General features: G+C 34.4%; 1 protein-coding gene and 1 non-coding gene across 9 annotated transcripts in view; both read left to right on the top strand.

Annotated features, from left to right (window-relative positions):
• Window positions 1-27,552, top strand: part of RAPGEF6 (Rap guanine nucleotide exchange factor 6) — a 197,873-nt gene that overhangs the window by 134,766 nt on the left and 35,555 nt on the right. For 6 of the 8 annotated variants that reach the window (XR_012505623.1, XM_074360608.1, XM_045507758.2 and 3 more), the window contains 6 exons: window positions 1,655-1,812; window positions 8,923-9,163; window positions 10,947-11,330; window positions 18,717-18,928; window positions 23,117-23,240; window positions 25,247-25,270. Coding sequence is in view for 7 of the 8 variants with exons in the window: in XM_074360608.1 (XP_074216709.1) it covers window positions 1,655-1,812; window positions 8,923-9,163; window positions 10,947-11,330; window positions 18,717-18,928; window positions 23,117-23,240; window positions 25,247-25,270 (1,143 nt within the window). In the remaining variant the exon portion in view is untranslated. The remainder of the gene's footprint in view (window positions 1-1,654; window positions 1,813-8,922; window positions 9,164-10,946; window positions 11,331-18,716; window positions 18,929-23,116; window positions 23,241-25,246; window positions 25,271-27,552) is intronic. The other 2 variants (XM_045507759.2, XM_074360612.1) reach the window with 1 other exon arrangement.
• LOC123613302 (U6 spliceosomal RNA) lies at window positions 12,438-12,544 on the top strand. The gene has a single exon (XR_006720682.1). It is a non-coding gene; the product is annotated as a U6 spliceosomal RNA (small nuclear RNA).

The following is a 27,552-nucleotide window of genomic DNA, read 5'->3' as shown; positions in this document are numbered from 1 at the left end:
CTTAAAACATTTATTTTTGCTTTATTCCGTGTCTTCGTGCTTCTCCCTCCCTTCTCTCTCTGTCTTGTCCTGGTTCTCTTCCTTGTCTGGCTACTAACATTTCTTTAGCTGTTTATTTAGCAGTCCTCTACACTCCATCTTGCGTAGTTTCCTAATCTGCCTAAGTCTTATTTTTAACTCCTAACGTTTTCTGAAAGTTTCCCATATCACTCATTTTTAAGACAGATCTTAATCCATCCCATGATAATAGGTAGGTATTCTGTGATGCCTATTTGTGTGTATAGCAAATACTGGGTAGAATGATGCACTGAAAAAATGTAAACGGGAATTAGGAATTAGTATTCACCTAAAGTTTTGGTTAGCATAATCACAACTCTTAGAAATAAGTGGTATTTTGGTTGTTGTTGCTGATGGAAATCTTGTTTTCACTGCTGCCATATGTTTGTGTAAGACTAGTTTGCTTATCCTCTGTTTTACGGGACTTTGAGGGGTATCTAAACCTTCAGTGACAGAGTTGTTTGTTTGTTCTTTTTTTTTTTTTTTTCTGTTAGAGATATTTAGAACTGCCTATTTAAGACCTCTTAAATATTTTAAAGGAAGAGAATTGTATTTGCTTAAACATGGTCATTAAAGTGTTAATCGTCTTTGAAACCTTTAAAGTGAATTAACTTTAGAAGACTTGCTTTCTGCTCTGTTTTTGATGTTCTCATCTAGGGAACAGCCAAATAATTAGACTTGAGAGGTCACATAAGAAATAATGTGCCATTAGAATAAACTAGAGACTGTAAAATTTTTCTTTCTATTTTCATTTCTTATCCTTTTTTTCCTTCTCCTTTTTATTTGTCGCATGTTGCCATTGTTTGTTGCTATTCTCTGTGTCATCTTCCAGTTGTCTTTTCTCTGTATTTGCTGGTTTGAGTACTTCCCAGGTTATTCGTATGTTTAAAGATCTCTCTTATTTTGTCACTTAAACCTTGCCGCATTGTTTTCTACAACCTGCCGTATTTTTGGCTTGAATTCAGACCCAGCTACATCCTTTGCCTGGAAGGTTGCCAAACTTTTCTGTGAAGACAAAGAACCTTGCTGTAGTGTGGCTGTGCGTTGTTGGATATATATATATATGTTAGTGTCCAATGAACCTGAGAGATCTCAAGGACTCCCACTCAGGTTCATTTTCTCTCCCAAAACCAGCAGAAACTAAAGATGAAATATAATTACTTCTCTCTGATATACAGTGTGCCCTTGAACAATGCAGGGGTTAATCCTTGTAAAATTTATAGTCAGCCCCCCATGTCTGTGGTTCCTCCACATCAGCAGATTCATCCAAGCAAGACTGTGCAGTGCTATTGTATTTACTATTGAGAAATATCTACACATTAGTGGACCTGCACAATTCAAACGTGCATTGTTCAAGGGTCAGCTGTGATAGAATAACATAACCTTAGGTATATAAGGAAAATCTTGAGTCTAATTGTTGAAAACTTTATTTTTTGCCATTTTCGTTATTATTGTTGTCCTATTTTTTAAATTGCTGTACTATTTTAAAATCACCACTTTGAATTATTTGTCTTTATGCCTTAGTGCAAAGAGAACAGAAATGTTTACTTTTAGGACCCTAAAATACTTTAAAGTGATATATGGCATTCTTTTGAAGCGATGGAGGCCTGAGCCACTCACAAGACGACAGCATTGTGGGAACAAGACACTGTAGGCACAGTCTGGCTATAATGCCTATCCCTGGAACACTGTCATCCAGCAGCCCTGATCTCCTGCAGCCTACCACCAGCATGTTGGATTTTTCTAATCCGTCAGGTAATTTTTCTTTATTTTATATAGCCATATTGGTACCAAATAGATAAACTGGTGGTTGAGGCTTGTGGTACAAATACTAGTGTTGCTTTCGGCTCTCTTTTTTCATCTCTAGATTTTGACTAAATGCAAAAAGCTAAAGAAAAGGTTATGTATTTTTATCTAAACTGATGTGCTGCTTCCTCCAATAAGAAAGAAGAAGTACGTATCTTTTGGCAGCTCTAATCCAAGCAGTGGAATGAAAGCAGGGATACTTCTTCTCAGCCAAAGAAACATGTTACCCAGGGTGTGGAAGGGAATAAGGCAGATTATTTTAATCTAAGTGGCCTCAGTTATCTTCTGTGATGTACAGAAATGTGTCAGTAGTTTTCTAGACACGTTGATTTTTCTCTCCACCACCTGAAGCTAAAGTTGTTTTTGCCACATACAATATTGTTAATTAAAGTAGTATATAGCATCTCCTTCATTGCTGTTCAAGGTTTTAAGTGTGGGACATCAAGTTAATTTTCCTGCCTCTGTTCATGTTCAAAGGCAGAAATTGTTATTTACCAATATAACCCAAAGTTTCATTCCAAGGAATAAACACTTTGAAGAATTACTTATATATCCATCACTTGGATGGATTTGAGATGGCTTTCAATAAAAGACACGTACGATTAAAAACTGAAATATATACTTGGGTCCAAGGAGAGGAGGGAAAAAAATTGCTTCTGCAAAGATGGGTATACTTGTGATTTAGCTTCAGTTTTGAGGCTAAAGTTCTACCAGCAAGTGTAAAAAGGGAAGAAACTCAATTATATAAATCTCAGTATTAGATAGGAGGAAGTGTAAATGTAATAGTAAAGTTAATGTTTTATTATAGCAACAAAAATAAAAACTCTAGGACATAACATAAAAACACAGTTGAACAGTGGGGGAGGGTATAGCTCAGTTGTAGAGTGCGTGCTTATCATGCATGAGGTCCTGAGTTCAGTCCCCAGTACCTCCATTAAAATAAATAAATAAACCTAATTATCCCCCACCAAAAAAAAAAAAAAGTTGAAAATCATTCTACATATTGTTTCTTCCTTTTCATTTCAGTTGCTTCTGAATCTCATTAGAGAGATTCTTAAACTCAGTAGTCTATCTTGGACACACGCTAATCTCTCTGTGACTACCAGTGTTCTTTCTAGAGGAAAGATTCTGATAAGTTGTTACTTGGGTTAGAAGTTTCTACTGATTTCTGTAAGTCAGAGTTCAGTTATGAGATAGAAACCACTCCACATAGTTGATCAGAAGTTAGTATCAGGAATTGTTACCAAGGTGTAAAATAAACTATTTACCTGAAAAGGTAAACAAGTAAGGACTAAGATTTCAGAGTTAGGAAACTACAAACTGGATTCAGCTTCTGGTATGTGAGAGAAATGCCACTACCAGGGTGAAGAAGTGTTGCTGGAGTGATCTAGGAACCAAAAACCCACAAGAAAAAACAAAGCAGCAAGTGTCTTCTTCCTTTAACCTTGCAGTGTACCCCTGGTGCCCCCTTTTTGGCATAACCTAAGAGGGAGACAGTTGGCAGAGAAGTGTGGTTTGCAGAGTCCCAGCCCCATTGTGGCAGGGCAGTGTGGGTTTGGAGCCTAAAGACAATAACTTACAACTGTTCGTGTTCAGTTTTTACAACATAATTATAAATCCCCTTTCTAGCCTCCTGTTCTCTGATTCTCCCCACTGTCACTTCATCCATCTTTTCTGTGTGTATGGCATGTACCTTCAGAACTCTCTTTCTTTGCCTATGTTGTTTGCTACCTGTGGTATTTTCTCCCTACATATCCCATTACATTTTTCTCATTTCTCAGTGTTGAGCTCAAATGGTACCTCATCTGGGAATCCCGGGTCCCTCTGCTGCATAGTCAGTCCCTCCTTTTTCAGAAATTTCTAGCATATTTTCATTGTCTCTCTTGTATTGCTTGTCATTTGGTTGCATAGGAATTTATTTCTAGGTCTGTGTGTACACGTGTTCCACAGCAGCACTTCCACTACATTCACAAATATTAAAACACTACCAAAGCACAAACTAAATACGCATCTGTACTTTCATAAAGCAAGTATTTAGGAACGCATGACTTAGAGATTAAATGATTTTTTTTTTATGGCATATGTAGAAGTGGGCCTTGTGAGGAGTAAGAGATGGGTCATAGGGAGAGGAGAGAGAGACGTTGGGGATTTAGATGGGAGGGCAAAAAATGGAGGTTGGAATTATTAAAACTTAGAAACTGTAAGTCCCATGGCACTGAAATTTAGATCTCTGAAGAGGATGTGCTACTCAGTTTTATTTCAGATTGAGTGCATAATTCTCTCACTGAAAACATGTTGAAATGGCTGAAGATGTCGTTTTAAAGTCTATTCAGAGAAACTCAGTCTGCGGCCTTTGTCCATATCAACAATATAAGGGAACACAAATAAGATAGGTATTTAACTTAAAAATTACATTTTTAAACCCCAAAATGTGCAGCTTTATGAAAGTCCTTTTACAGTGCTGTTTATATTTATGTTGAATAAAATATTCATTAACAATTCCAAATTCAGCTCCATAAATTATATATGACAGCACTGAATTTCAGATTAGCTATATATATCACATGTATACTGCAGTACATGTGTGACATCAGCCAAGTTTGATTAACTTTTGTCGATCTTGATCTCAGTTGTGTTTCTGCTCCATGTTTAAAATTGTTGTTAGAAAGTAAGGACAGAGCTACCGAACTGTTAAATAGTTTGTTTTTGATTGCTGACTTTTTTATGGTTTTGCTTTGTTTTTGCTGCCTACAGCTGTTGGTTTTTACTGTAAGTATCTTGAAGAGTATGGTATCCTATTGCTTATGTTTGTATGTACTGTTTTATTATTTTTTAAAAGTCAAATGATACAGAATTGAATGAAGTTGGAAGCAGAACTTTCCTATCCTCTTACAAGGTTGCCATTGTAAACTGGTGTGTATTGTTTTGGTCATTTTCTTTGAATTTATGTGTTTTTATACTAATAGAATCAGAATATACTTGCTGTTCTTTAACTTGAAAAGTGTTTTGGAATTTTTGACCTAATATAAGATGAGACCTAAAGAATTCAGAGTGTAGCCAAAAGGATTTTGAAACTGAAATTTTTTCATAATCTGCATATGGAACTTTTTGCTTACTCTTTTTCATTTAATAGCACAAACATTTTGTTTGATTTCTTTAATATTCAGTAAACTTCAGATTCTTTCTGCATGGCAAGTACGAGTTATTTTAATTAATTTTTAATTGCAAAGGAGCATAATTATAGTTTTTTTTTAAGTCAAAATGCAGAGGAAAGATAAAATATGTAACTCTCCACTCCCCGGAATTAACAATTGGTCATTTATGCCTATGTTCTTCCAAAAATTTCAGTACATGTAAGACGTGTGTACCATTTCTTTTACCCCAAATGGTATGCTATTCTTTCTTTCCACTTAGCCCATTTCACCTAGCAGTACACCTTAAATGCTTTTTTGTATCAGGACATATTGTTCTGCCAGAGTTTTTTGACATCTGGTAACATATTTAACCAGTACCCTTTCAGTGGACACTTGCAGTGTTGCCTAAGCCTCTGTGTTTACGTATCTTTGCAAGTTTTAGGTTTGCATTATATTTCGAATTTTGTCAAAAGAATTTGTGCAAATTTGTTTTCTTTCTTGTTATAAAAGTTCCTACAAAATATCATTTGTTTTGACTCTTGGCCTGCAGAACTTAAAATATTTGCAGTCTAGCCCTTTATAGAACAAGATTGCCAATCCTTGTTCCATGCCATTATACCACTAGCCTGTTTTTTTCTTTGTGAACTTTTTACTATATGCATTGTCTTATTTACTTGATTATTGCCTGTTTTTCTTTGAACCACTGCCTATTCTCTTGAATATAAACAAATCCCTGAGAGCAGAGACTTTGTTCATCTCATTTATTATTGTATTTTCATCACCTAGAACCTGTTGACACATAACATGCACTCCATAAATAGTTGTTCAGTGATTAACAATTTAAAGTAGAATTAAGAGGCACTATGTTGCTTTTTTTTTTAATGATCATCTTAAATATCTAAAAAGTTCTTCCATTTTTAATGTAAACTCAGTGTTAGTAATTCTTCAGTTATCTCATTTTTAATTTTTACTTATGCAAGATTATAGTTAGCACTTTAGAAATTTTGCCTTTGGGTTGAAAATCTTAGGATTCATATTCTATTAATAAAATTCTTACATAATAGGTAAATGAATTCAAGAATAGAAATCTCAGATACCTGGACTAATAAATGCTATACTGCTCCAAGTTTCTTTTTGAATGTCTATTTTGCTTTATGGGGTTATATTTTTATGTTCATTCTAGCTTTATGCGTAAAATTTGAAATGATTATATCATTTTTCTTCTTAATTCAACTTTATTCTAACATCATCTTTACCACTCTAAAATGGAAAAAGAGATTTACACTGACAGCAATACCAGTGCAGAGAAATTTTTCCCTCTAATATCTCACAAATGATGCTCCCAGTTGACATTTACTACGTTGGCAAATTAGCCAGGATTTGAGTTACGGAGTACCTTTTGGATAATTCCATTTGCAGATCTGTTCTAGAGGTATCCATTTATGATACCCGAATCCCTCTTATATGACTATATAACAGTTTGTTCTTTGCATGGGAAACAAATGGTTTTAAGAGTATTATTTTTTTACGCTGCTTAGCAGGATATACAACAAGATACATACATCTGTTCCTTCACAGAGGTTGTAGTATGTTAGCAGCAAGAGAAGAAAATAAGAAATGTGTGCAAATTCCCAACTTATCTTTGTGAATAAGTTTCTCAGAAGAACTTAGTAAAAGAGATCAGAACATCTCCCCATTCCCTTAAGGTCAGCCAGCAGAGAGTTAGCCCCCAAAGACCTTGTAAACGAATCCAGCTCTAGAGCCCTGAGACTTATATTTGTAAAGAGGATAGGAACAATACAGGTAATAATAGTATGTTTTCTGCCCCTTTCATAGAGTTAAAAGGGATAATGAAACCTTTTTGTCCAGTATCTTTCTCTTGGAAAACTGAAATTTCCATCTGCTTGGATTTTCTAGCCCAGGGTGGAGAAGCATCTTGTAAGCATCTCTTAAGAATGTACCTTAAGCCTTGTAGATTTAGAAACCTGATGATGTCACCAACACCCTGAGAATTGACTCATTGTGAAATGATAAAAACAAGAGGTGCTTGGTGACTCAGATCTTTGCATACATGAAGAAAAGACAGTTTGATGTGTACATCTTACAAAAGGGACCTGAATAAATGAAACGTTCTGCTGCCATTTTGATGGTAGATTCAGAAGATTCAACATTTGTTGGCTAAGACTCCTCCTTCCTGGAATTGTATTAATGTATTTTCAGTTGTCTATTCCAATCCTGGGAGTCATTCTCTTGTCTTTTTGTGTCCTCAGACTGACAGCGTACCATATTCTGTGAAAGTATTTCCTACTGTGTCTGTTTCATTTCTCTTCTCTTTCCTTTAGCTGGAATTATATCTCAGATGGCTTTGAGACAAATTTGTAATTTTTCTTTTCCTCTTAAAGTTAACAATGTATATAATGCCGAGAAAGTAATGCTAGACAAATAGTATATAATTTCTTGAGCCACCAAAATCTCCCCTGCCTACCCCAACTATAATAATCACAAAAAAATTCACCAGAATACGTTTTTCCTAATTTGAAAAAAAATTTTGTAATGATTTATTCTCATAGGGAAAATTTAACATTTGTTCATGTTGTGAAATCTTTTTTCACTTACCTTTAATTATATTAAAAATTAGCCCACTGTCATCATATTGAACATTGTTTAGGAGTTTTAGCCAATGCCATAAGACAGGGAAAATAAAAGGGGAAAATACATTATTTACATGTACATATTGTATGAACATTTATCTTGAGGTGGGATTTATCTCCTAATAGCAAAAATCACAAAGGCAAAGACTGAGATTTAACCACCTGAATATTTTATATTTTCCTGTATTAAAATATATAAATGCATTTTCTGAGAAAATCTAGAAGCATTTGCTACTTTATAATAGACTAAGTGTTGGTATGTAGTATAATTCGGTAGGAAAAAGCATAGATTACCAAAAGGTATTTTTTGGGGGGGATTTTTGGGGTGGGCATAACTAGGTTTATTTATTTTAACGGCAGTACTGGGGATTGAACCCAGTGACCTCATGCATGCTAAACAGGCGCTCTACCCATGAGCTATACCCTCCCCAACAGAAGGTATTTTTTTAAAAAGGAATACTAATGGCTCATTAAACCAGTGAGTCTCAACAAGTAACCAAAGAAATGAAATATCAAATAATATATTTTTAGAGGGAAGGAAAACATAGTGTTTTCAAGATGAGAAAAAAGTTTTAATAAACAAAATTGAGTAAATTTTGGTAAGAATGTGACTAAAATTGCCCTTTGTACATTCTAGGATGATAAAATATTATTACTGTCCTGGAGTTCAGAAGTATATTTCAAAAACCTTAAAAGTATACATGCTCTCTAACTCAACATTTCTTTCTTTCTTTCTTTCTTTCTTTTTTTCTTTTTTTTTTTGGATTTTCTCTGAGAAAATAGATTGCCTAAAATGTCTTATCCACAGGGAAAGCTTGGGGTGGGGGGAATTATTTATCATCATGTTATTTATAGTAAAGGAAAATGATACACAATCTAAATGTCTGTGATTAAGGATTTAGATCACTTAAAATTGTAAACTACATGTTATAGAATCCTGTGCCTCCATTAAGAAATATTTTGTTGAAGAATATTTAATGACATCAAATTGTTTATAATAAATGAAAAATTTTGTGGCTTCCAAATTGTATGTATTGTATGACTCTAATTCTTCTGTTTTTTATCTGTGTTATTCTCTGAACATAAATTAGTATTTTGTAACCTGAAAAGATAGAATTATTTTCAGTAAATGCAACAATGATTTCTGTTAACATCCTGAAAAAAAAAATGTATATTTTACTGTTAAGAGAGATCACTGTCTTAGAGATTGCTTTTTGAAGAGTTGAAAAGTTAGCTCCTTGAAAATAAAAGGGCACATTTTTGTTTTTATACAGATATTCCTGATCAAGTTATAAGAGTTTTCAAAGCAGATCAACAAAGTTGCTACATTATCATCAGTAAAGACACTACAGCTAAAGAAGTTGTTTGTCATGCTATTCATGAATTCGGTTTGACTGGAACATCTGACACATATTCTCTCTGTGAAGTTTCTGTTACTCCTGAAGGTGTCATAAAACAGAGAAGACTTCCAGACCAGTTCTCCAAATTAGCTGATAGAATTCAGCTCAATGGAAGGTGAATGTGCTTATTAATGAATGTATTATTGCTAGATGTATTTTCCAAGATTCCATGTTAAAACATATTTTAAGTAGAAACATCATGTTTTAGGGCCAGTAGTTCTCTCTAAAGTTAAGATAAGATTTCTTTTTTCAGTTTTCTTTGTCTCCATCATTATGTAAATGGAGTCTGAGAGTGTTAGCACTCTTAAGTGCTACCCAAAATTGTCGGAGAAGGAAAGGAAGGATAGTTTGCTAAATATTTAGCCCTCCTGCTAAAATAAAGTCCTACAACCACTGGTGTAGTCCAGTCCCTGTTTTTTATAAAGGAGGAAACTAGATGATGCATATCTTTGTATGTATCCGAGTATATATGTGCTAATTTATAAATTTGTTTTATAAATGATCAGTATGTACATTGGTTAAAAGAAGCTAAAATTTTCACAGTTCTTTTACTAAGTTTTCCTTTTATGAATATACAGGAAATTTTTTTTAAAAAAATGTTTAAATGTGCTTTGGGAGTTATTTGATCAACCAGAAGATTGTTTCAGTAGTACATTTGTTCTTTACTCTGGTGATCTTTTCTGAGAATAATGCAATCTTTTTAGTGAGCCTAGATTCATATGTAGAATGAGATCCTTGGAAATCTTAAAATAATGATTCATCATGGTTGCTATTAAGACAGAGTGGGTTAACTCTGCTTTGCTGGCTACATAGTGGTTCATAGCATGAACCCTGGAGCCAGATTGCCCAATTCAAATCCCGGTTCTGGCTATGTGACCTTGAGCAAGTTAGTTTCTCTGTGTCTGAATTTTATCATCACAGTGTGATGATAATAATAGAACTACCTCGTAGGAATGTTACGAGAATTAAATGAATTAAAAAACATAACATACTTTATAAATGTTAGATATAGTTTTATTATCTATAATTTCAACACTATTATTTATGGTAATCTCTTAGGCATGTGAACAGTATAAAGGTAGAAGAAAAAGAAGTATAGTTCCTTGACAATAAAAAAATAGATGGACACAAACTTAGGTATATATCAAGTTGTACATTAGGAAAGGATGAAGTGAAAGCTGTGTGTAATACAATATGGGACCTCTCCCTAGCAGCAGCCCTGTATATTCCCCGACTATGAATTCTTTACTTAACCTGTTTCTTAGCTTTTAAGTGCTGTAAAATTGTGCATCTAAAAAAGAGAAAGGAAAATTAAGATTTTTTTATGATTGCTGATTAGGACCATTTGCTGGAATGAGGTTTTGTATTTATCAAGGGAGAAATCATTAGTGGAAGAATTCCTATCCTTTATGGTTTTATTCTTCTTTGCTCCTCTTGAAAATTTAGAAGAAAGAAAGAAATGAGTGCAACAACAACTTCTGAATAGAAATGTAAACATTCTTGATTCAGGAGTTTATTCATGCTGTCCATGAACGAGTATTTATATAGTACCTTCTGTGTGTCAGGTATCCTCATAGAGCCCTTATAGAGTTTTTATTCTCAAGAATATACACATGATTGTTCACACATCATGTGAGTAGTTTATTAAAATAATTTAGTTCATGGCATAATCAACATTATTTTTACTCTTTAAAATAATAGATGGCAGAATAAGAGGACAGCTTCTTGAGAGTCTTCTCATTTAAAATGTTAATTTTCCATTTCATCTGTAAAGGAATATTCTGCTAACATTTCTGGCCAAAAGTTATTAACAATATAATGATGTTTTGACAACAATAATAAAGAAGGAAAGTGCTCATATAAATGTGAAATCACTAAAAACATTTTTTTCCTTTTAGGTATTATTTAAAAAACAACATGGAAACAGAAACCCTGTGTTCAGATGAAGATGCTCAAGAACTAGTTAAGGAAAGCCAACTGTCTATGCTGCAGCTCAGTACTATTGAGGTGGCCACTCAACTTTCAATGAGGGACTTTGATTTATTTCGTAATATTGAGCCTACTGAATATATTGATGACCTTTTTAAGTTAGATTCCAAAACAGGAAATACTCACTTGAAAGAATTTGAGGACATTGTAAACCAAGAGACATTCTGGGTTGCCTCAGAGATTTTAACCGAATCAAATCAGCTCAAACGAATGAAGATTATTAAGCATTTTATTAAAATTGCACTTCATTGTCGAGAATGTAAGAACTTCAATTCCATGTTTGCAATAATAAGGTAAATTTGTACAATATTTGTGTATGGTTTTGTTGTGGTTTTAGACATGAAGCTGATTTTCTGCTTAGGTATTAAATGGCTAGAAGAAGAAAAGTTAAGTCAATATGTTTTAATAAGTATTGTTAGATTTTAAATATTTTCCACTATAGTGATACTGGCTTTTTTCTCTTTTTGCTTCTTCCATCTTTCTGTCACTTAAACTTTTTTTGGCAAGTATAGGTGATAGTCTTTCCAGTTTTTTTCCTTTCTCCCCCTTTGAGGGATTATTATACCCTCTTGGATGTAGGCCCAATAGCTGGTCATTATCATCTTTCAGTACCTGCCTTACTTTGATCTGACACTGAAAAATCACAGTGCGGTATCAGTGCTCTAACATACAATTGATATTTTGAAACAACAACAAGAGCGACAGTAGTAATGGCAACCATTTGGTGACCTCTTCTTGTTTCCCACAGATCATGTGAGGTGTCACTGGATGTGTTGCCCCTCACACAAGCTGAGCCATTAGAATTATAAAAATCTTTCAAAGTTTATAACCCCAGGAATCGTGGATGGTTACATGGCTCCTGGGAATCTTCCTTCTCCCTACTTATTATGAGAAGCAGTTCTAAGTAATTTCTTTGTGACCCTTATCCAGTGCAATGCTGACCAACAGAGAGATTCCACTTAAAGCAGGTCTGATTTTAAAGGTGGAGAGTAGCTGTAGTTTGGTCCATTTATAAGGCCAAATGCTTATGTATGGCAGCTTACTAACCACCGTAACAAATCCCATCTATGCACACTCTCCAAAAATTTAACTATGATTTGTTCCTAGTACTCACATGAGATAAAGTTAGAATCTTTACAGGGGCTTTTTAATTTAATCATAAGTCTGTCATAGTAATAGGAAACTCCTTTACGAAATTAACCAGTTGGTGCAATAGAGCTAGACAGTGTAGAAGGAGTATTGAATAGAGATTAATAGAGTGACCTTTAGAATCAACTGCACCTGTATTTGAATTCTGCCTCTCCTGTGTAGTAGCAGTGTGTCAATGGAAAATTCAAGACCAGTTTCTCATCTATGAAATGCAAGAATTACATCACCTACCTCATAGTTTTTAAGAGCTGGTACTCACTTCGGCAGCACATATACTAAAATTGGAACGATACAGAGATGATTAGCATGGCTCGTGCACAAGGATAACACACAAATTCGTGAAGCTTTCCGTATTTTTGAGATTTGTAGATAAGGACAGGTATATATAGAATAAATAAACAAGTTTATACTGTACAGCAGAGGGAAATAATAATTCAAGATCTTGTAGCTCATGATGAAAAAGAATATGAAAATGAATATATGTATATTCATGTGTGACTGAAAAAATGTGCTGTACACTGAAAATTGACACAACATTGTAAACTGACTATAACTCAATTAAAAAAAAAAGAGCTAGGTCTAAAACAGGAGAACAAAGATGCCATTGATAAAAACTTAGAAGGTTAGAAATTGAAACTATTTGTATGTGAAGCACAGAGTAAAGAATTTGAGAGTTACAGGCTCCGTTTCGGAGTATTTGTGAAAGAAAAAAGATTGACGTCAAAAGAAATGTCTGTATAAAGTGTGTCCAAAGAAAATGGTAGAGGTGTAAAAGCCATACCTCAGTGACCATCCTCAGGGTGGAGATAAAAAAGAGAGTCCAGCCAAAGAAATAAAGAATCAGTACAAGAAATAGTGGGACAGCACAGTCATGACCTTGTCATTAAAGCCAAGGAAGAGAATGATTTGAGAGAAAGTGATGGACAGCAACCCCAAGATGGGTGTAAGAAAGGCCTGGGATTTGGTTAAGGGGCTTTTTTTTTTGGTTAGGACAGTTCTGCTTTGTTTTTTGGTTTTTTTTTATAAAGACTGTTTTATTATACACATTTTCAATAATTCAAGTAAAGTTAACCAACCTTGTATTGTATTTTGTATTAAAATACAGAACATAAAGGACATATATTCAGCAGAGATGACACAGGTGAATCAGTCACTTATGGCTGGAATTGAATAGCATATTTTATTTATTTGAGTTCTTTTATTTTCTTAGTCTAGCCAAAGGTCTGTCAATTTTGTTTATTATTTCAGAAAACCTGTTCTTAGTTTCATCGATCTTTTCTGTTGTTTTTTTCTGGCTTCTTATTTCATTTGTTTCTCCTTGAGTCTGTTATTTCCCAAAGGACTTAGTTTCTTCTTTTTCGAGTTATAGTTCCATGTGTAAAGTTAGGTAGTTTATTTGAGATCTTTGTTATCACTATAAACTCTGTCTTGAAACTGTTCTTGAAGCATCACACAGATATTAGTGTGTTGTATATTTGTTTTCCTTTGTTTAGAGGTATTTTTAAATTTCTTTTGATTTCTTTGACCTGTGGTTATTCAGGGGTGTGTTTAATTTCAGTATGTTTGTAGACTTTTTCATTTTTTCTTGTCAGTAACTAATTTCATACCATTGTGGTCAGAAAAGATATTTGGTATGATTTCAGTCTCCTTAAATTTGCTAAGGTGTGTTTTATGACTTACCATTTTACCCATCCTAGAGAATGTTCTATGTATGCTTGAGAAGAATGTGCACTATGCTGATGTTGGATACAGTGTGCTATATTTATCCATTAGATCTGTTGATCTAAAGTATGGTTCAAGTCCACATTTCCTTCTTGATTTTTTTTTTTGTCTGAAATGAAACGAAATTCATTACTGAAAGTGAGGTATTGGAGTCCCTTTAGACTTACATGAAACATACCTGTAACAGTCTGTGGGACACTTATAAAAACTTCAGTCACATACAGAACTCTACCCTTTTACTCTCCCTCTTTTATGTTTTTAATGTCAGAATTTGCCTTTTTATGTTATGTATTCATTCACAAATTATAGTAGCTAGAGTTATTTTTGATACTCTTGTCCTTTAACCTTTATACTCTAGTTAAGTGGTTAACATGCCATCATATTAAAATGTCGGGAGTTGTTTTTTAATGTAACTGTATACTTACCTTTATCAGTGTTGTGTATTTTCATGATTTCATATTACTATTTAATATTTCATTTCAGTTTGAAGAACTTTTAGCATTTCTTGTAAGGTAAATCTAGTGGTGGTGAATTTCTCAGCTGTCGTTTTTCTGGGGAAATCCTCCTTCATTTCTCTAGGATAACTTTGCCAGATGGAGTACTCTTGGTAATTTTTTTCTTTCAGCACTTTGAATTCACTCTCTCCTGGCCAAAAAGTTTCTCCTGATAGCCTAATAAGGATTCCTGTGTACATTACAATCTTTTTTCTCTTGCTGCCTTTAGAATTCTCTCTGTCTTTGATTTTTGAAAGTTCTTTTGTAGTGTGTTTTGGATTGAAATAATAGAGTGCCCTCTTAGCTTCATGAACTTGAATGACCAGATCTCTTCCCAGATTTCGGGAAGTTCTCAGCCATATTTCTTTAAGTAGACTTTTTGACCCTTTTTCCCTCACTCCTCCGTCTGGAACTTAAGTGATTCGCATGTTGGGTTTTGTTTGTGTGTGTGTGTGTGTGGTTTCTCAAAGCTCACCTTGTCTTTCTTCACTCGTTTTTATTCTTTTTCCTTCTCAGACTGAGTTACTTCAAAGTTCCTATCCTCTGTCTCACCAGTTGTTCCTTCTCTTTGGTCTACTTGATGTTGATGCTCCCTATTGTATTTTTTATTTTATTCATTTAATTATGCAGCTCCAGAACATCCATTTGACTCTTTTTTGTGATTTCTGTATCTTTGTTAAATTTCTCATTTTGACCACTTACTATTTTCCTGATATTATTGAATTGTCTTTGTTTTCTTGTAGCTCACTAAGTTTTCTTAAAACGGTGTTTTGAATTCCTTATCTAGTAAATTGCCGATCGCCGTTTCTTTGGGTTTGGTTAGTGAAAGATTATTGTGAACTTTTGGTGATGTCATGTTTCCTTGATTTTTCATGTTTCTTGGAGTTTCGCATTGCTTTTTTTGCATTTGAAGTAGTAGTCACATCCTCTGATTTTTACTAACTACCTTTAGGATAAGAAAACCTTTCATCATTCTTGCTCCTTCTTGTGGCACATTCTGAAGCTTGTATGTCTTCTTTGGATCCTAGGATGTACTATGTCGGCTGCTGATAGGTTCTCTTTTGTTTTCCTGAAGGTGGCGTTACAGCACAGGTTTGTGGTTTCTCCTTTGCACACAGACTCTGGCCTCTTTTCTGTGCATGTTTCCTCTCTCCCACAGCTTTTTCTTGGGACTGCACAGGGAGCAGAAGTAGCAGAGTTGGGGGAGGTAGTGGTGTGGCACATGGTGAGCTGCAGATGCTCATGGGTCAGTTGGGGCAATTTATAGGTGAGGTTTCCCTGTGGCTCCTGGGCAAGTTTCCTTTTGGAATCCGGAAGCAGGAACTACATACTTTAATACCTTTTTGGAATCTTATGTGCTGCTCTTCTGATATGCTCCCTCCCCTCAGTCACAGAGCTCCCATAATGGTCTGGATGCTGCAAGAGAGCATGAATGTGTTTGCGAGCACCCCACACAGCTAGGGCAGCAAGGCATTCACTCACTGGTTCTCCCTTTCCCGTTTAGGAGAAATCATGGGCTTTCAAGCTTAGCCTTAAACTGTGCTGCCTTGGGGGCAGAGTGATGCCAGCATAGTCAATCTGTTCCTACTCCAATGTATCCAGACTCTTGTTTTGTTCTATTCTGTTCTCTTTTCTCCTCTGGAAACATGGACTTCATAAAGGCTCTCTTCTTGTGTAGGTGACCAAGTCTGTGTTCTCCAGGTATTTCCAAACCACAGCCAAGAGGGACTGGAACCATTTCACAGTTTCCTATAGGTTCCACAGCCAGTACCAAAGTCTGCCTACCTACCTCCCAATACACTGGTGGGTGAGGCTCCTCTCAGATCCTTTGGTTCTGAATCCCACAAATCCCACAGAGGCACTGCTGTTCATGGATTGATGTTGAATTTTTGTTTTGAGGGGTAGGGGATAAAACAAGGGATGTGTTATGACCCTGTAATGATAACATCACTGTCTCCAGTCATCTCCTGGTTGAAGTTTGTTTTCTAGTCATTTCCCGAAGAAGGGCTTATGGGAATTATATTGCCTGAGCATACTCAGAGTGTTTTCTTAATTGCCTTTGAACTTCAGTGTCAGTTTATGTGGCTTTAAAATTCTTGTCTCTTACGTCATTTCATGGGAACTTCATAGATAGTGGGTCTAAGTTTCTGGGTTTACTCTCCAGATTCTGTCCTTATTGCTGAAGTCATTTACCTTTACATGAGTATTTCAACATCTCATTTAGTTCTTAACAGGTTCTCTGAAACTGTGGTACCTATTCAGTCTGTAAATTCAATTTTTCTTGTGTTTTTGGAAAGTTTTCTCAAACTGTACTTTTGAATATATTTGCAGTTCGATTATTTTTTTGTTCCCTTCTTCAAGGATACCAATTTTGCAAATTTTAGATCTTTGTCTTCCGTATCCATTATTTTCTCTAGTCATTTTCAGCTCTGTCCATTTCATTGCTTTTGTTAATCCTTTAAGTCACTGGCACAAGGTTTTAGCAGTGTGTTTTTTTCTTTATGTGGGTTCTAATTTTATCTTCATTTCTGTGTTGTTTTTATTTTTCTTCCATTTCTTTTCTGAATTTGGCAATTTTTTATCACTTTTTCTTACCATATATATTTTCCTTAAGTTCTTATATCACTTTGTTTCTTTTAATAAATCTTATTTTTGTTAATATGTATTTTTTTCAATTTTTAATTTTTTGATTTTTTTAAATGGAAGTATTGGGGATGGAACCCAGGACCTTGTGCATGCTAAGCATGCACTCTACCACTGAGCTTCTTTATTAATTCATTTGAAATCATGGCTGGGTCATTAGTCAGTCCCAGGTTTTATTTTATTGTTGGAACATGTTTCTGCTTTATGATCTTTAACCTTATTATTCCTTATAGTACATTTCATAGCTTCTGTGTTCATTCCTTCTTTTTAAATGACTTGAGTTTTCCTATACCATATATCGGCAGGAGACTCACATGGGAGAGAAGCCAGGGCAGTATTCTAGGCTGCCAGGTATAGAGCTTGTGTGTGAATTATTTCACACTTTACTTCTTTCCAGCAAATGGAGATTGGCAGCTCAGTTTCTTCCTTCTATCCTGTGTCAGTTAAATTGCTTCTCACCAAGATGTTGTATCACTGTATGTACTATTTTAAGCTTGCTTTTCCTTTTTCCTGACTCCCTGGTAAAGAACTGAGTCCACCACCCCTACCTAATCCTATCAGCCTGTGAACTGTTTTGTATTCTTCCAAATAGGGGATTGCTGGTTTTGCCTTCAGGATGAGTTACCTGCTTTGGAGAGTTGTGCTTTATGAGCTTTCATTGAGATCTTCAGTTGAAGGCATCCTTTTTCTGCATTTTACATACTTAAATTTGACCTTGACTATTTTTTGGTAACCTTGCTAATGTGTTTAGGAGTTACAGGTATCTTTTAGTTTCTCTGGAGATGAAATTTGCATTTCTGTTATTCGTCCTTGTAGCTGTTTGAGATGATTTCTGAGGAGCACAGGGAACAAAGATATCTTAATTCCATACCTTAAAATCAGAAGTCTACAGAACATTTTAAGTACAGTGGTGTAGGTGAAAGTCAGGTGAGAACAAAAAGGAATTGTCTGGTAAAAAGACTGAGACATTATGTATGAACTATTCATTCATGAACCTACCTATTAGATGGTAGTGGAGAGATAAGGAGGGACAGGGAGGAGTTGTAGCCTAATTGGCGTGAACTATTTTTTAAGTTAGAGCTATCTGAGTTTGTTTAAAATCCTGTAGAATGGGAACAGTGCATGTATGGAGGCCTGGGGAACAACAGGATTAGGGCCTAGGGATATGGAAGTGTTGGAATCAGGGACTTGAGTGGCCAAAATCTCAGAGAAAGAGGGCTTTCAGCCCTACAACTTGCCTCAGTTATTATATAGTACTTGTGTTCAGCATTATTTATACCACTTTTAAATAGATAATGTATCCATAAAGTTATTTCTAAGTAAAGCAAAAAAAATTGTGATACTCGAAGTTTATTTTTTAACTGTCTATGTTACGGAATTGGTATAGTTGTCATTTAAAATGCAAACTATAAAGTAAAGGCTATATAGGTATACAACCACAGGCAAGTAATGTAGTTTTCTTAAAAGAAGTTTTCTTTAAGGTCAAGGAGTTCCTTTCATTGTTTTTCATGATTCTGTTTATTTCAACACGTCAAGGTAAGTCCCTACTTACTTTATCTTTATTAGAGAAAATTGGTGTATACTTTACTGACCTGAGTCCTCCTCCCCCAAGTCGCTTTTTAATGTTTTTATGCTCATTCTCATCTGTTCTCATCTTTTATTCCCTGGCAGTGGCTTGAATCTGGCATCTGTAGCACGACTCAGAGGTACTTGGGAAAAGCTACCAAGCAAGTATGAGAAACACCTCCATGATCTACAAGACCTTTTTGATCCATCTAGAAACATGGCAAAATACAGAAATATTCTTAGTAGTCAGAGCATGCAGCCTCCAATTATTCCACTCTTCCCTGTTGTCAAGAAAGACATGACATTTCTACATGAAGGTATTTAAAAGTTGTTTGAAAATTAGCATGTTTGACTTCAGCTATTTCTACAGAATTGTGGTGTATTATATTTAATGTATTTTCCAGCCTATTGATTATAAATCATTAAAGCTTTCCTCAGTTAAATGCAGCAGATCTTAAGGACCAAAACCCACATTATTGACAAGAACAAATGTAGGTGTTTATCCAACACATTCAAACATAAATTTGACTTATACCAAGATCAGACTGTTTGATTATATTTATTAAATATAGTAATATTTTTCCTTCCAACTGTTTTAAAATTACTCAACACATACAGAAAAATACCCAAAACAAGTTAGCAATATAATGAATTATGACAAAGCAAACACACATGTAGCCAACATACAGTCAAAAAAATAAAACATTGCCTGCCTTTCAGCAGCCTCAATCATGTCCCTTCCCAATTACCACACTCATCCTCTTCCTCAAAGGTACCTAACGTCTTGACTTCTAATACTATGGTTTAGTTTTACCTGTTCTTGTACTTTATTTAATCACAGAGTATGTTTTCTTTTGGTTTGATTTGGTTTCTGGCTTACTTTGGTCAACATTATCCACGTTTGGACAACATCAACTTTTGTGAGGTGAGGTTCTTCCATGGTTTTGAGTGTAGCTCTGCCTCATTTTGAAAACTATTTAGCATTCCATTATATAAGTGCAATACGTTGGATTCATCCAGTCTGTTGATGAGCATTTAATAGTTTCCATTGTTTGCCTAATATGAGTAATGCTACAGTGAATATTCTTGCATGTATCTCTCAGTGCACACACATTTTTGTTCAGTATAATTCACTGAAATTTATGGATCCTGATAGTCATATAATCAACTTTAGGAAACAGTTTGGCATTACTCTGCTAATGTGAAACACTGGCAGTTAGTTACTGGAGTTCATGTTTCTCATCCTCACTGACACCTGGTAAATCAATTTTTTTAAATTTTTACCCATTCCCATAGGTGTGTAATTATATCTTGATGTGCTTTAACTTGCATTTCTCTGATTACTAATGAGGATCAGCACTCTTTTATATATTTATTTGTCCTCTTTTGTCAGTTCAGTTTCTTGCCTATTTTTAATAAGGGTGTCTCTTTTTTAAATGTTTTTTTAATAATTTTTTTTATAAGTCCTAGGTACACTATTACTTGCCTTTTGACTCTACTAAGGTATCTTTTGATGGACAACATGTTCTTAGTTTTAAAAACCTAATTTATTAATCTTGCCATACGGTTTTTCTACAATCCCCTTAATTGATTTTTGAGTGGTGTTCTACTTCATTAACTTGCTAACTATACACTATTTTCCTAATTTTGTGGTGTTACACTAGACATTATGATATTTATACATATTGATATTAATTAGAGTAACATTTATTAGTACTTTTCTGTGTGTCAGGCAGTGCAGGAACTTAAATTCCATTTACTTACCCCCTGATTTTATACAGTTTGTTGCCATGCCTTTAAATCCCACATGATATTGTTGTTGATCAGTAAAGTCAGTATGTGTTTAGCTTTACCTGTATGATGATATTGTTACTGTTTTTTTTTTCCTTCCTTCATTTCAGCATTTCCATATGATTGGGGATTTTTTCCCCCTATAGAACACTGATTATTATTCCCTTGTGCTCGTGATGAAATCTCTTAGTTTTTATTTATCTGAAAAATGTGTTTAATTAATATTCATTCTTAAGGCATAATTTTGGTTGGCAGTTACCTTTCAGCATTTTGAGATAACAGAATTGTCTCCTGGTTTCCATTGTTAATGTTGTGAAGTCAGCTATTAGTGTTATTTGCTGTTCCTTTGACTGTAATCTGCTCTTTTTCTAATAACTGCTTTAAAATTTTCTCTTTACCTCTGTTTTCTCCTTAGTTTTGCTATATTGTGAGTAGGTGTGGCAATTTTGTTTTTGTATATTTGTTTTAATTCTGACTCATTTATAGAACATCTTTAAATTTTGGTACTTTTCATCAATTTGGGGAAATTCTCATTCTGTCTTCCAGTTTTTTATTTGTTCTCTTCTGACCTCTCTTAGGAATTTTCATTTCGCCTCTTTTCGGCCTCTTGTCTTGTCTCATATACTCTTTCTGTATTCATCTTTTTGTCTTGCCTGGGTATTTTCATTTATTATGGTTATTTTGTTTCCAGTTTATTTTCCACTCAGCTATGTCTAATTTACTGCTCATCCTATCGTCCAGTTTATTTTCCCTTCTACTATGTCTAATTTACTGTAAAATTCAACAAATTCCTAATTTTAGTTACTGGGTTGTTTTTTTTTTTCAGTTTTACAATTTGCATTCTTTTTTTTTTATCTTCATGCTCTCATCCAGAGTTCTCAGTGTTTCTTTTTTTTATAACTTTGCACATAATCAGCAGTTATTTTAATGTCTATTTCTAGTAACTCAATAATCTGTATCTTTTATGAGTCTCTTTCTGTTGTGTTTTTTTTCTCTTGCATTTTAATCATGTTATGTTTTCTCCTGATATTCCTAGTTATTTTTGACCAAATGGATGTTGTGTATAAAAAAATTACAGAAATAATGTAAGGTTTCAGACAATATTTTATTTCTCCAGAGAACTGAAGTTTGCTTCTGCCAAGTAGCTAGGGGTACTAGCAATCCAAAATCACCTTAAATCATTTTCACATTATCTTTAGTCTCAAACCAAAGCAGTGGAGATTTACGTAGACTTAAATTGTTTCCCTCTACCCTCAAAAGTCAGGATGGCGCTACTGAGCTGTTCAGCTTATCGTCTCTTTTCCTGAAATCAGCATATGCCCCTAGGGTCAAGCACTGGGAAATGCTAAACCTGTCCCACATCTTCATTCTTTCTCCAAGTGCCTTGATAGTTTTATGGTGCATTAAAACTTTTTTTTTTTCTTCTATTTTTTGCCCCATTTTCCCAACTGTTCTCAGCAGATTTGTTCTAATTACCTAGTCTTACTGCCCCACTTTCATTATCACTCTTTATGCATAAGGAAACATTGTTATAGACTTCAAATATATTCTGACATGCTTCCTCAGAACATTTTTATGTGACCTAACAATATTTTTGGTGATTATTTTTGTTTCCAACTCATGTTGAGACCCTGAACAATTTATATGTCCATTGTATAGCTGCCATTTACTACAAAAAGGGAGACCATGGTCCATGGTGTGTTCCAGACCCATGTAATTTTCATACTTGGCTTCAGGGACTTAAGAGTTCCACAGAGGCACCTCAGGGGCGACCATGGGAAATAAATAGGGCCACAGTAACTGTTAAAGACAGGTGTGAAAAAGGCAGTTAGATTACCCTTTGAACATACAATTTTTTTCCTTGTGGTTTGAACTGAGTGAGACAACATATAGATTAAGTCTGGTCTCATACCTGCTCTCATCAAAGAAAAGTAGACCCTTTTAAAAGTTGTGTGACTTTTTTTCTCAGAGAACTACGTAACGAAAGTGAAACAAAAATTATGGAACTTATGAACAAGCAAATTTGTGTTAATGATTAAAGTCATGGTTTTAAATTCAGATTCTGGGAAAGGGAAGGCGCCTGGCAGACTAGAAGATATCTTCCCCTATGAGCCAGCCACCACTTAATTTTAACTACTTATTACCACTTGGGAAAACAGACCTACTGTTCTTTAATCCCCCACCTACTCCCCCCTCCAATTCTTAAATATTAACTCATTTTATAATTTTTTAAAGTATTGTAAACCAAAGAAACCTTACTGGGTTAATGAAGCCCAAAGGTCACCCTTTGTGATCTCTGGCTAAAACCTAAGTTTTCAAGTGTTTCAACTGTTCTACTCTGCTGCCCAATAAAAAACAGATACAAGTACTTGCCTAAGGGTGGACTAAGCACCTGGAGAGTTAGATTTAAGGAGCTGCATTTTTTATTAAATGTGCATACAGCATAATGAAATGGATTTTAGAAGCTGTGCACAGTTTATCACTTTCCAGTATTCATTACTATTACTGCCATAGGAGTAGAATTCCTCCGAATAGCTCATTCCCTGGAAGAAGGTTAAACTATCTATGGGTTTAACAATTCTTAAAAACAAAAGTGGTAGTTTGATAAAGAAGATTCTAATTTGTGCCCCCCCCCAAGAATAATAACTTGACTTCTGCTACCTTCATATAGATATTTTAATTTTGAAAGTTAAAAAGTTACTTTTGTTTCATAGGAAATGATTCCAAAGTAGATGGCTTAGTAAATTTCGAGAAGCTAAGAATGATTGCCAAGGAAATTCGTCAAGTTGTTCGAATGACTTCAGCTAACATGGACCCAGCTATGATGTTCCGACAGAGGTAAGGCATTGGCGTATGTGTTACAGAGTGGCATTGAGAGTGATATATTTTGTTTATTGACCATCTGCCATTTCTTAGGCACTGTACTAACTGCTTTACAGATGTCAATTTCGAGTAGTTGTTTAGAAGAGTAACCTTTAAAGGTAGGTAGTATTGGCCTGCCTATTGCATGTGAAGAAACTGAAGCTCAAACAGTTAGGTAATGCGTCCAGGATTACATCGTTTGCTGATATTTGAACTTAAGTTCTGTATTACTTTTTTGAGTACACGGATAGTTCTGTATTATTATTGTTACTTAAAATATCATCTAATTTAAATATAAATAAGTTGCTGATCTTCGCAGAAGTTATCACAGAGGATAATAAATGCTTTCATCTGGTTTCTAACCAAATGTCAATTAGTGTGTATGTCTTTTATTAAATATTTTTTAAAGTTCTATTTCTAAGTTCTACTTCATTCTACTAAAATATATTTTTATTGTCTCAAGTCATGGTATTGCTGCTTATTTGTATGTAAGTTCTTTAAAAGAATTTAGAAAATGCAAATTTAAGGATGTTCCATCTTTGATAAATATGAGAAGCATTATTTGCATTCAGTATTAACCTGATCTTCTAAGAATGCTTTTTAAAATTCATTTTATATAACAACCAGTGTTTACTCAAATTATGTAAAACTTTAAAGTATGTTGTCAAACTGTTCCCAGTATTTTTTTTAATTTTTAGCGTAAGTGGACATTAGGATGTTAATTTTTGGTCTGATTTTCTTTTGGGCTTCAGTACCTAAGAGCTTTGAAAATGAAATATTTACCAGGGCAGACACAATTCTTGTGGCTTAAAAGAAATATAGTCTATTAAGGGAACAAAGATATTTGATTCTTTAAAAATTAAAGATGAAGCTTTCATAACCAAACAGAGTATCAGTGTTTGTCAGGATTGGTGTTTTGTTTAAATCACTGTTCAGGAGTCTTTTTTTTTTTTTTTTTTTTTTTTAAAGTAGTTGATCTGATGGTTGCTCTAATTTAGAAATTCTCAAAATATGGAGGAAGTGGGTGTGTCAGATCTCTTCCTTACCCATCCCATTTCTGCCTGTGAGGATCACTGCATGTAATGAGAAATGTCATTGCCCAATAGTGTAGAAGCAGAAAACAGTGAGAACCAGGGACCAAAGCAGGCCTCGAGAAGGATTGGTCAGTTTATTTTTTTGTTTTAAGTTTTTTGTTGTATGTCCCTGTACAGTGCTGCACCACTCCCTGTTGTCTTACATGGATATCCATCTACTCATATATTGTAGTACCTGGTTCCTAAAGACAGTGAATTTGTGAGCTTGCCAGACCAGTTGATAATATTCTAAGTACTAGCTATGCTTCACAAATGAGCAAAGAAGAAAGAAACTGAGAAGGAAATTAACAGACTTGGCTGTTTTCTTGGGAATGGCCTAGGCTAGGGTGGAATACAGTATAGGGGAAAATAAAACGTTTATAATTAGATTGGACTGAACTTTCCTGAATCAATTTTATTTGTCTGCCAGTACTGAAATGATTAGCTTAAAAATGAACTTAAAAATGAAATTATAAATCTTTGTTTCCTATAATTACATTCTCTCACTTAAATGAGTGGCTCAAAAATCCTTTTTAAAAATGTTCAAAAGTTCTGCCCCTTAATTTAAGCTTTCCTTTCCTAAAAACTTTGAATTCAAAGTTAATAGTAAATGTTTTCCCTTAAGCTTCTTTTTGACGTTAGCCTCTTTAATTAAGCAGTTAAAAATATAACTGGTCTAAAAGCATACTCTTTAACATTGTGGAGTTTTTAGCCTTCAGTACATACCATAATTCATTTTACCGCACTGTATTCCATGAAAGTCATTTTACTGTTAAGCTACCATTTTTTTCTAGTAAAATTTTCCTGTTCTGTTCTGTCTCCATAGTTTCTCTGACTCCCAACTGTTGTCTTTTTTCTGTGCTTTCCTATTCAAACACACGCTTCAATGTTTGTGGCTCTTGCTTACAGGAAGAAGAGGTGGCGGAGTCTGGGGTAAGTGTAGAGATGAATGCAACTGGAATGAAGGTTGTGCAACTCTTAACATATACTGCATCCTTTTCATTAATGCACGCACATAAAATAGCATGCATCCTATTAACCTACATTCCTGACAAATGCCTTTTGCTAACAAGGTAGTGATAGAAGTAGCTTCTTTTTTCCTTTACTTTTCCATTATTGAATGTCCCATAAGTCCCTTTTAGATTTTAGTTTAGCAGAGTCAATTAGATGATAACCATGATGATAGCATATATTCGTTTTGTGCTTGCCATGTACTATATACTGCTCCAAGCACTTTATATGAATTATTTAATTCTTCAACAACCCTGTGGGATAGATATTGTTATTCCCATGGTACAGATAGCTATGCAAGATAGAGTTATCCAAATTCTTAGTGCTCACTAATGGTGGATTCTGAGTCACAAATGGTGGTAGTCTGATTCCAGAGTCCACATCCTTTTCTTCCATTCAGATGCCATATTTTATAAAAATAAATATTTAACTGTATTAAATGGATATAAGCTTTATAAAGTTACGTTTTTAATCACTTTTCCAAAAGGGGGCAGCCTTTAACCAAACTATGCTATAAAATTGAGTTAGTAAATAATTGAAATAGAAGATAATTTTAGTTCCTCAGATCCACTAATACCATGAGATGCACAGCATTGATTGAACTTTAAATTCCTACCATTTTTAATTAGACTCCCTTATCTCTCTTAAAACTGTAATAGGATCAGAAGATGACACCTTTTGTTCAGGTAGGTTAGATCTCTGCTTATACAAAGCTAGATATCTATTTAGAATCATAAAATGTTTAGGATCTCATAAGTCATCTATCTAGTCTTTTCATTTTTAGACGACGAAAAAGATGGTTTTTATGGGTGAAGGGATTATACAAGAATTTTTTTATTTTAAGACTGTAGTGAATCATGAAGTTAGATGCTTTTATTACATGTAAGAAGGATTTTTTTATGAGCCACTTACTTTCACTTGTCTTGTCTTTTTTGTGGTCTTGTTTTCTGTTGAAGCTTGGTGAACTTGAATTTCCTTCCACTTTCTTCCTCCCTTTGTGTGTTTCTCATTTGTTTTCTTCTATACTGTACATTTATGTCTTGGTCTTTTCTGGTTCTTCTCATTGAAAGCATAAATTGATTCCTGGCATTACTATTATTAAGAATACTTGGACAGTATACCTTAGTGGGGATTTGAGATGTTTGAATGACTTACATAAAACATTCTTTGTTTATTCAGCTTTTGGGTTGCATTGTATGATGCTTGCGGACACTAGGTATTTTTGGTTTTACATCACAGCATTTTGGAATTAGCTTAGAAGACATTTTACTGTCATGTATCACAATGTTTTCATTTAATAAAATTTTGTGTATATCCTAAGTTTCTGGACACTTTTTTATATTAACTTAGATGAAATTATTAAATATTTCTATTAATATTTGCTCCTAAATGTTGGAACTTGGTTTTACTGCTTTTCTTTGAATCCTAAGACATCATCAGTTGTTGGGCACACTATTGTTTCATGTACCACTAAGAAAAATCTTAACACTGAGAATTTTTTGCTTTATATTTATTGAAGGAGCTCTTATGTAAACTTAGGTGTGTATTTTTATCACATAACACCTTTTTGCATTCATGAAAAAGAACATATAAGCAAATTAAATTTGTTAGGTCTTTCTGAAACTTCATTTTCAGAATATGAATCTTCACAATCACTTTTAGAGTTACTAGTTACGGAGTCCCCCCTCACCCCACAGTATTGCCTTTTATGCCATTAAGTATGTCAGTAATGCAGCATTTCTTAAAAAAAGCTATAAAAGAGCTTAAAGCTGCTGGTGCTGGCCTCTTAGCCTGGCTTTGCAGATGTTTAAGGCTAGCCTATTTTTGATACCTGCTTTGGCAATGTTGCTGAATGTGTCAGATTCACTGCCTCCTTGTAATCATCATTTGGTTCCTGGAGATGAAAGGAATCATTCACTTATGCCATTGGAATTTCTTCCAAACCATTTTGCAAGTTTTGAAGTTTCTGCATGTGTAAGTAGTGGCAACCATGTTACAGTTCTGTCTGACCAGTAGCAGTTGAAAATTGCCATCACATGTAAGACACACTCTTTTTTAAAATTGTGAAAGAAGAAGATTATAATACTTTTTACAGCTTTGTTTCACTTAATTTGTGATGAAAACATTAGGATTTTGGTGTCTGTTTTAAACTGGGTGTGTGAGCCCGGAAAAACAAATTGTCTTATGTTTGTGATAGACCATTC

This window comes from Camelus bactrianus, chromosome 3, assembly GCF_048773025.1.
Source record: "Camelus bactrianus isolate YW-2024 breed Bactrian camel chromosome 3, ASM4877302v1, whole genome shotgun sequence".
In the NCBI taxonomy this organism is placed as follows: domain Eukaryota; kingdom Metazoa; phylum Chordata; class Mammalia; order Artiodactyla; family Camelidae; genus Camelus; species Camelus bactrianus.
Note: the sequence above shows the minus strand (reverse complement) of the source record. Positions and strands in the feature narration are given on the sequence as shown.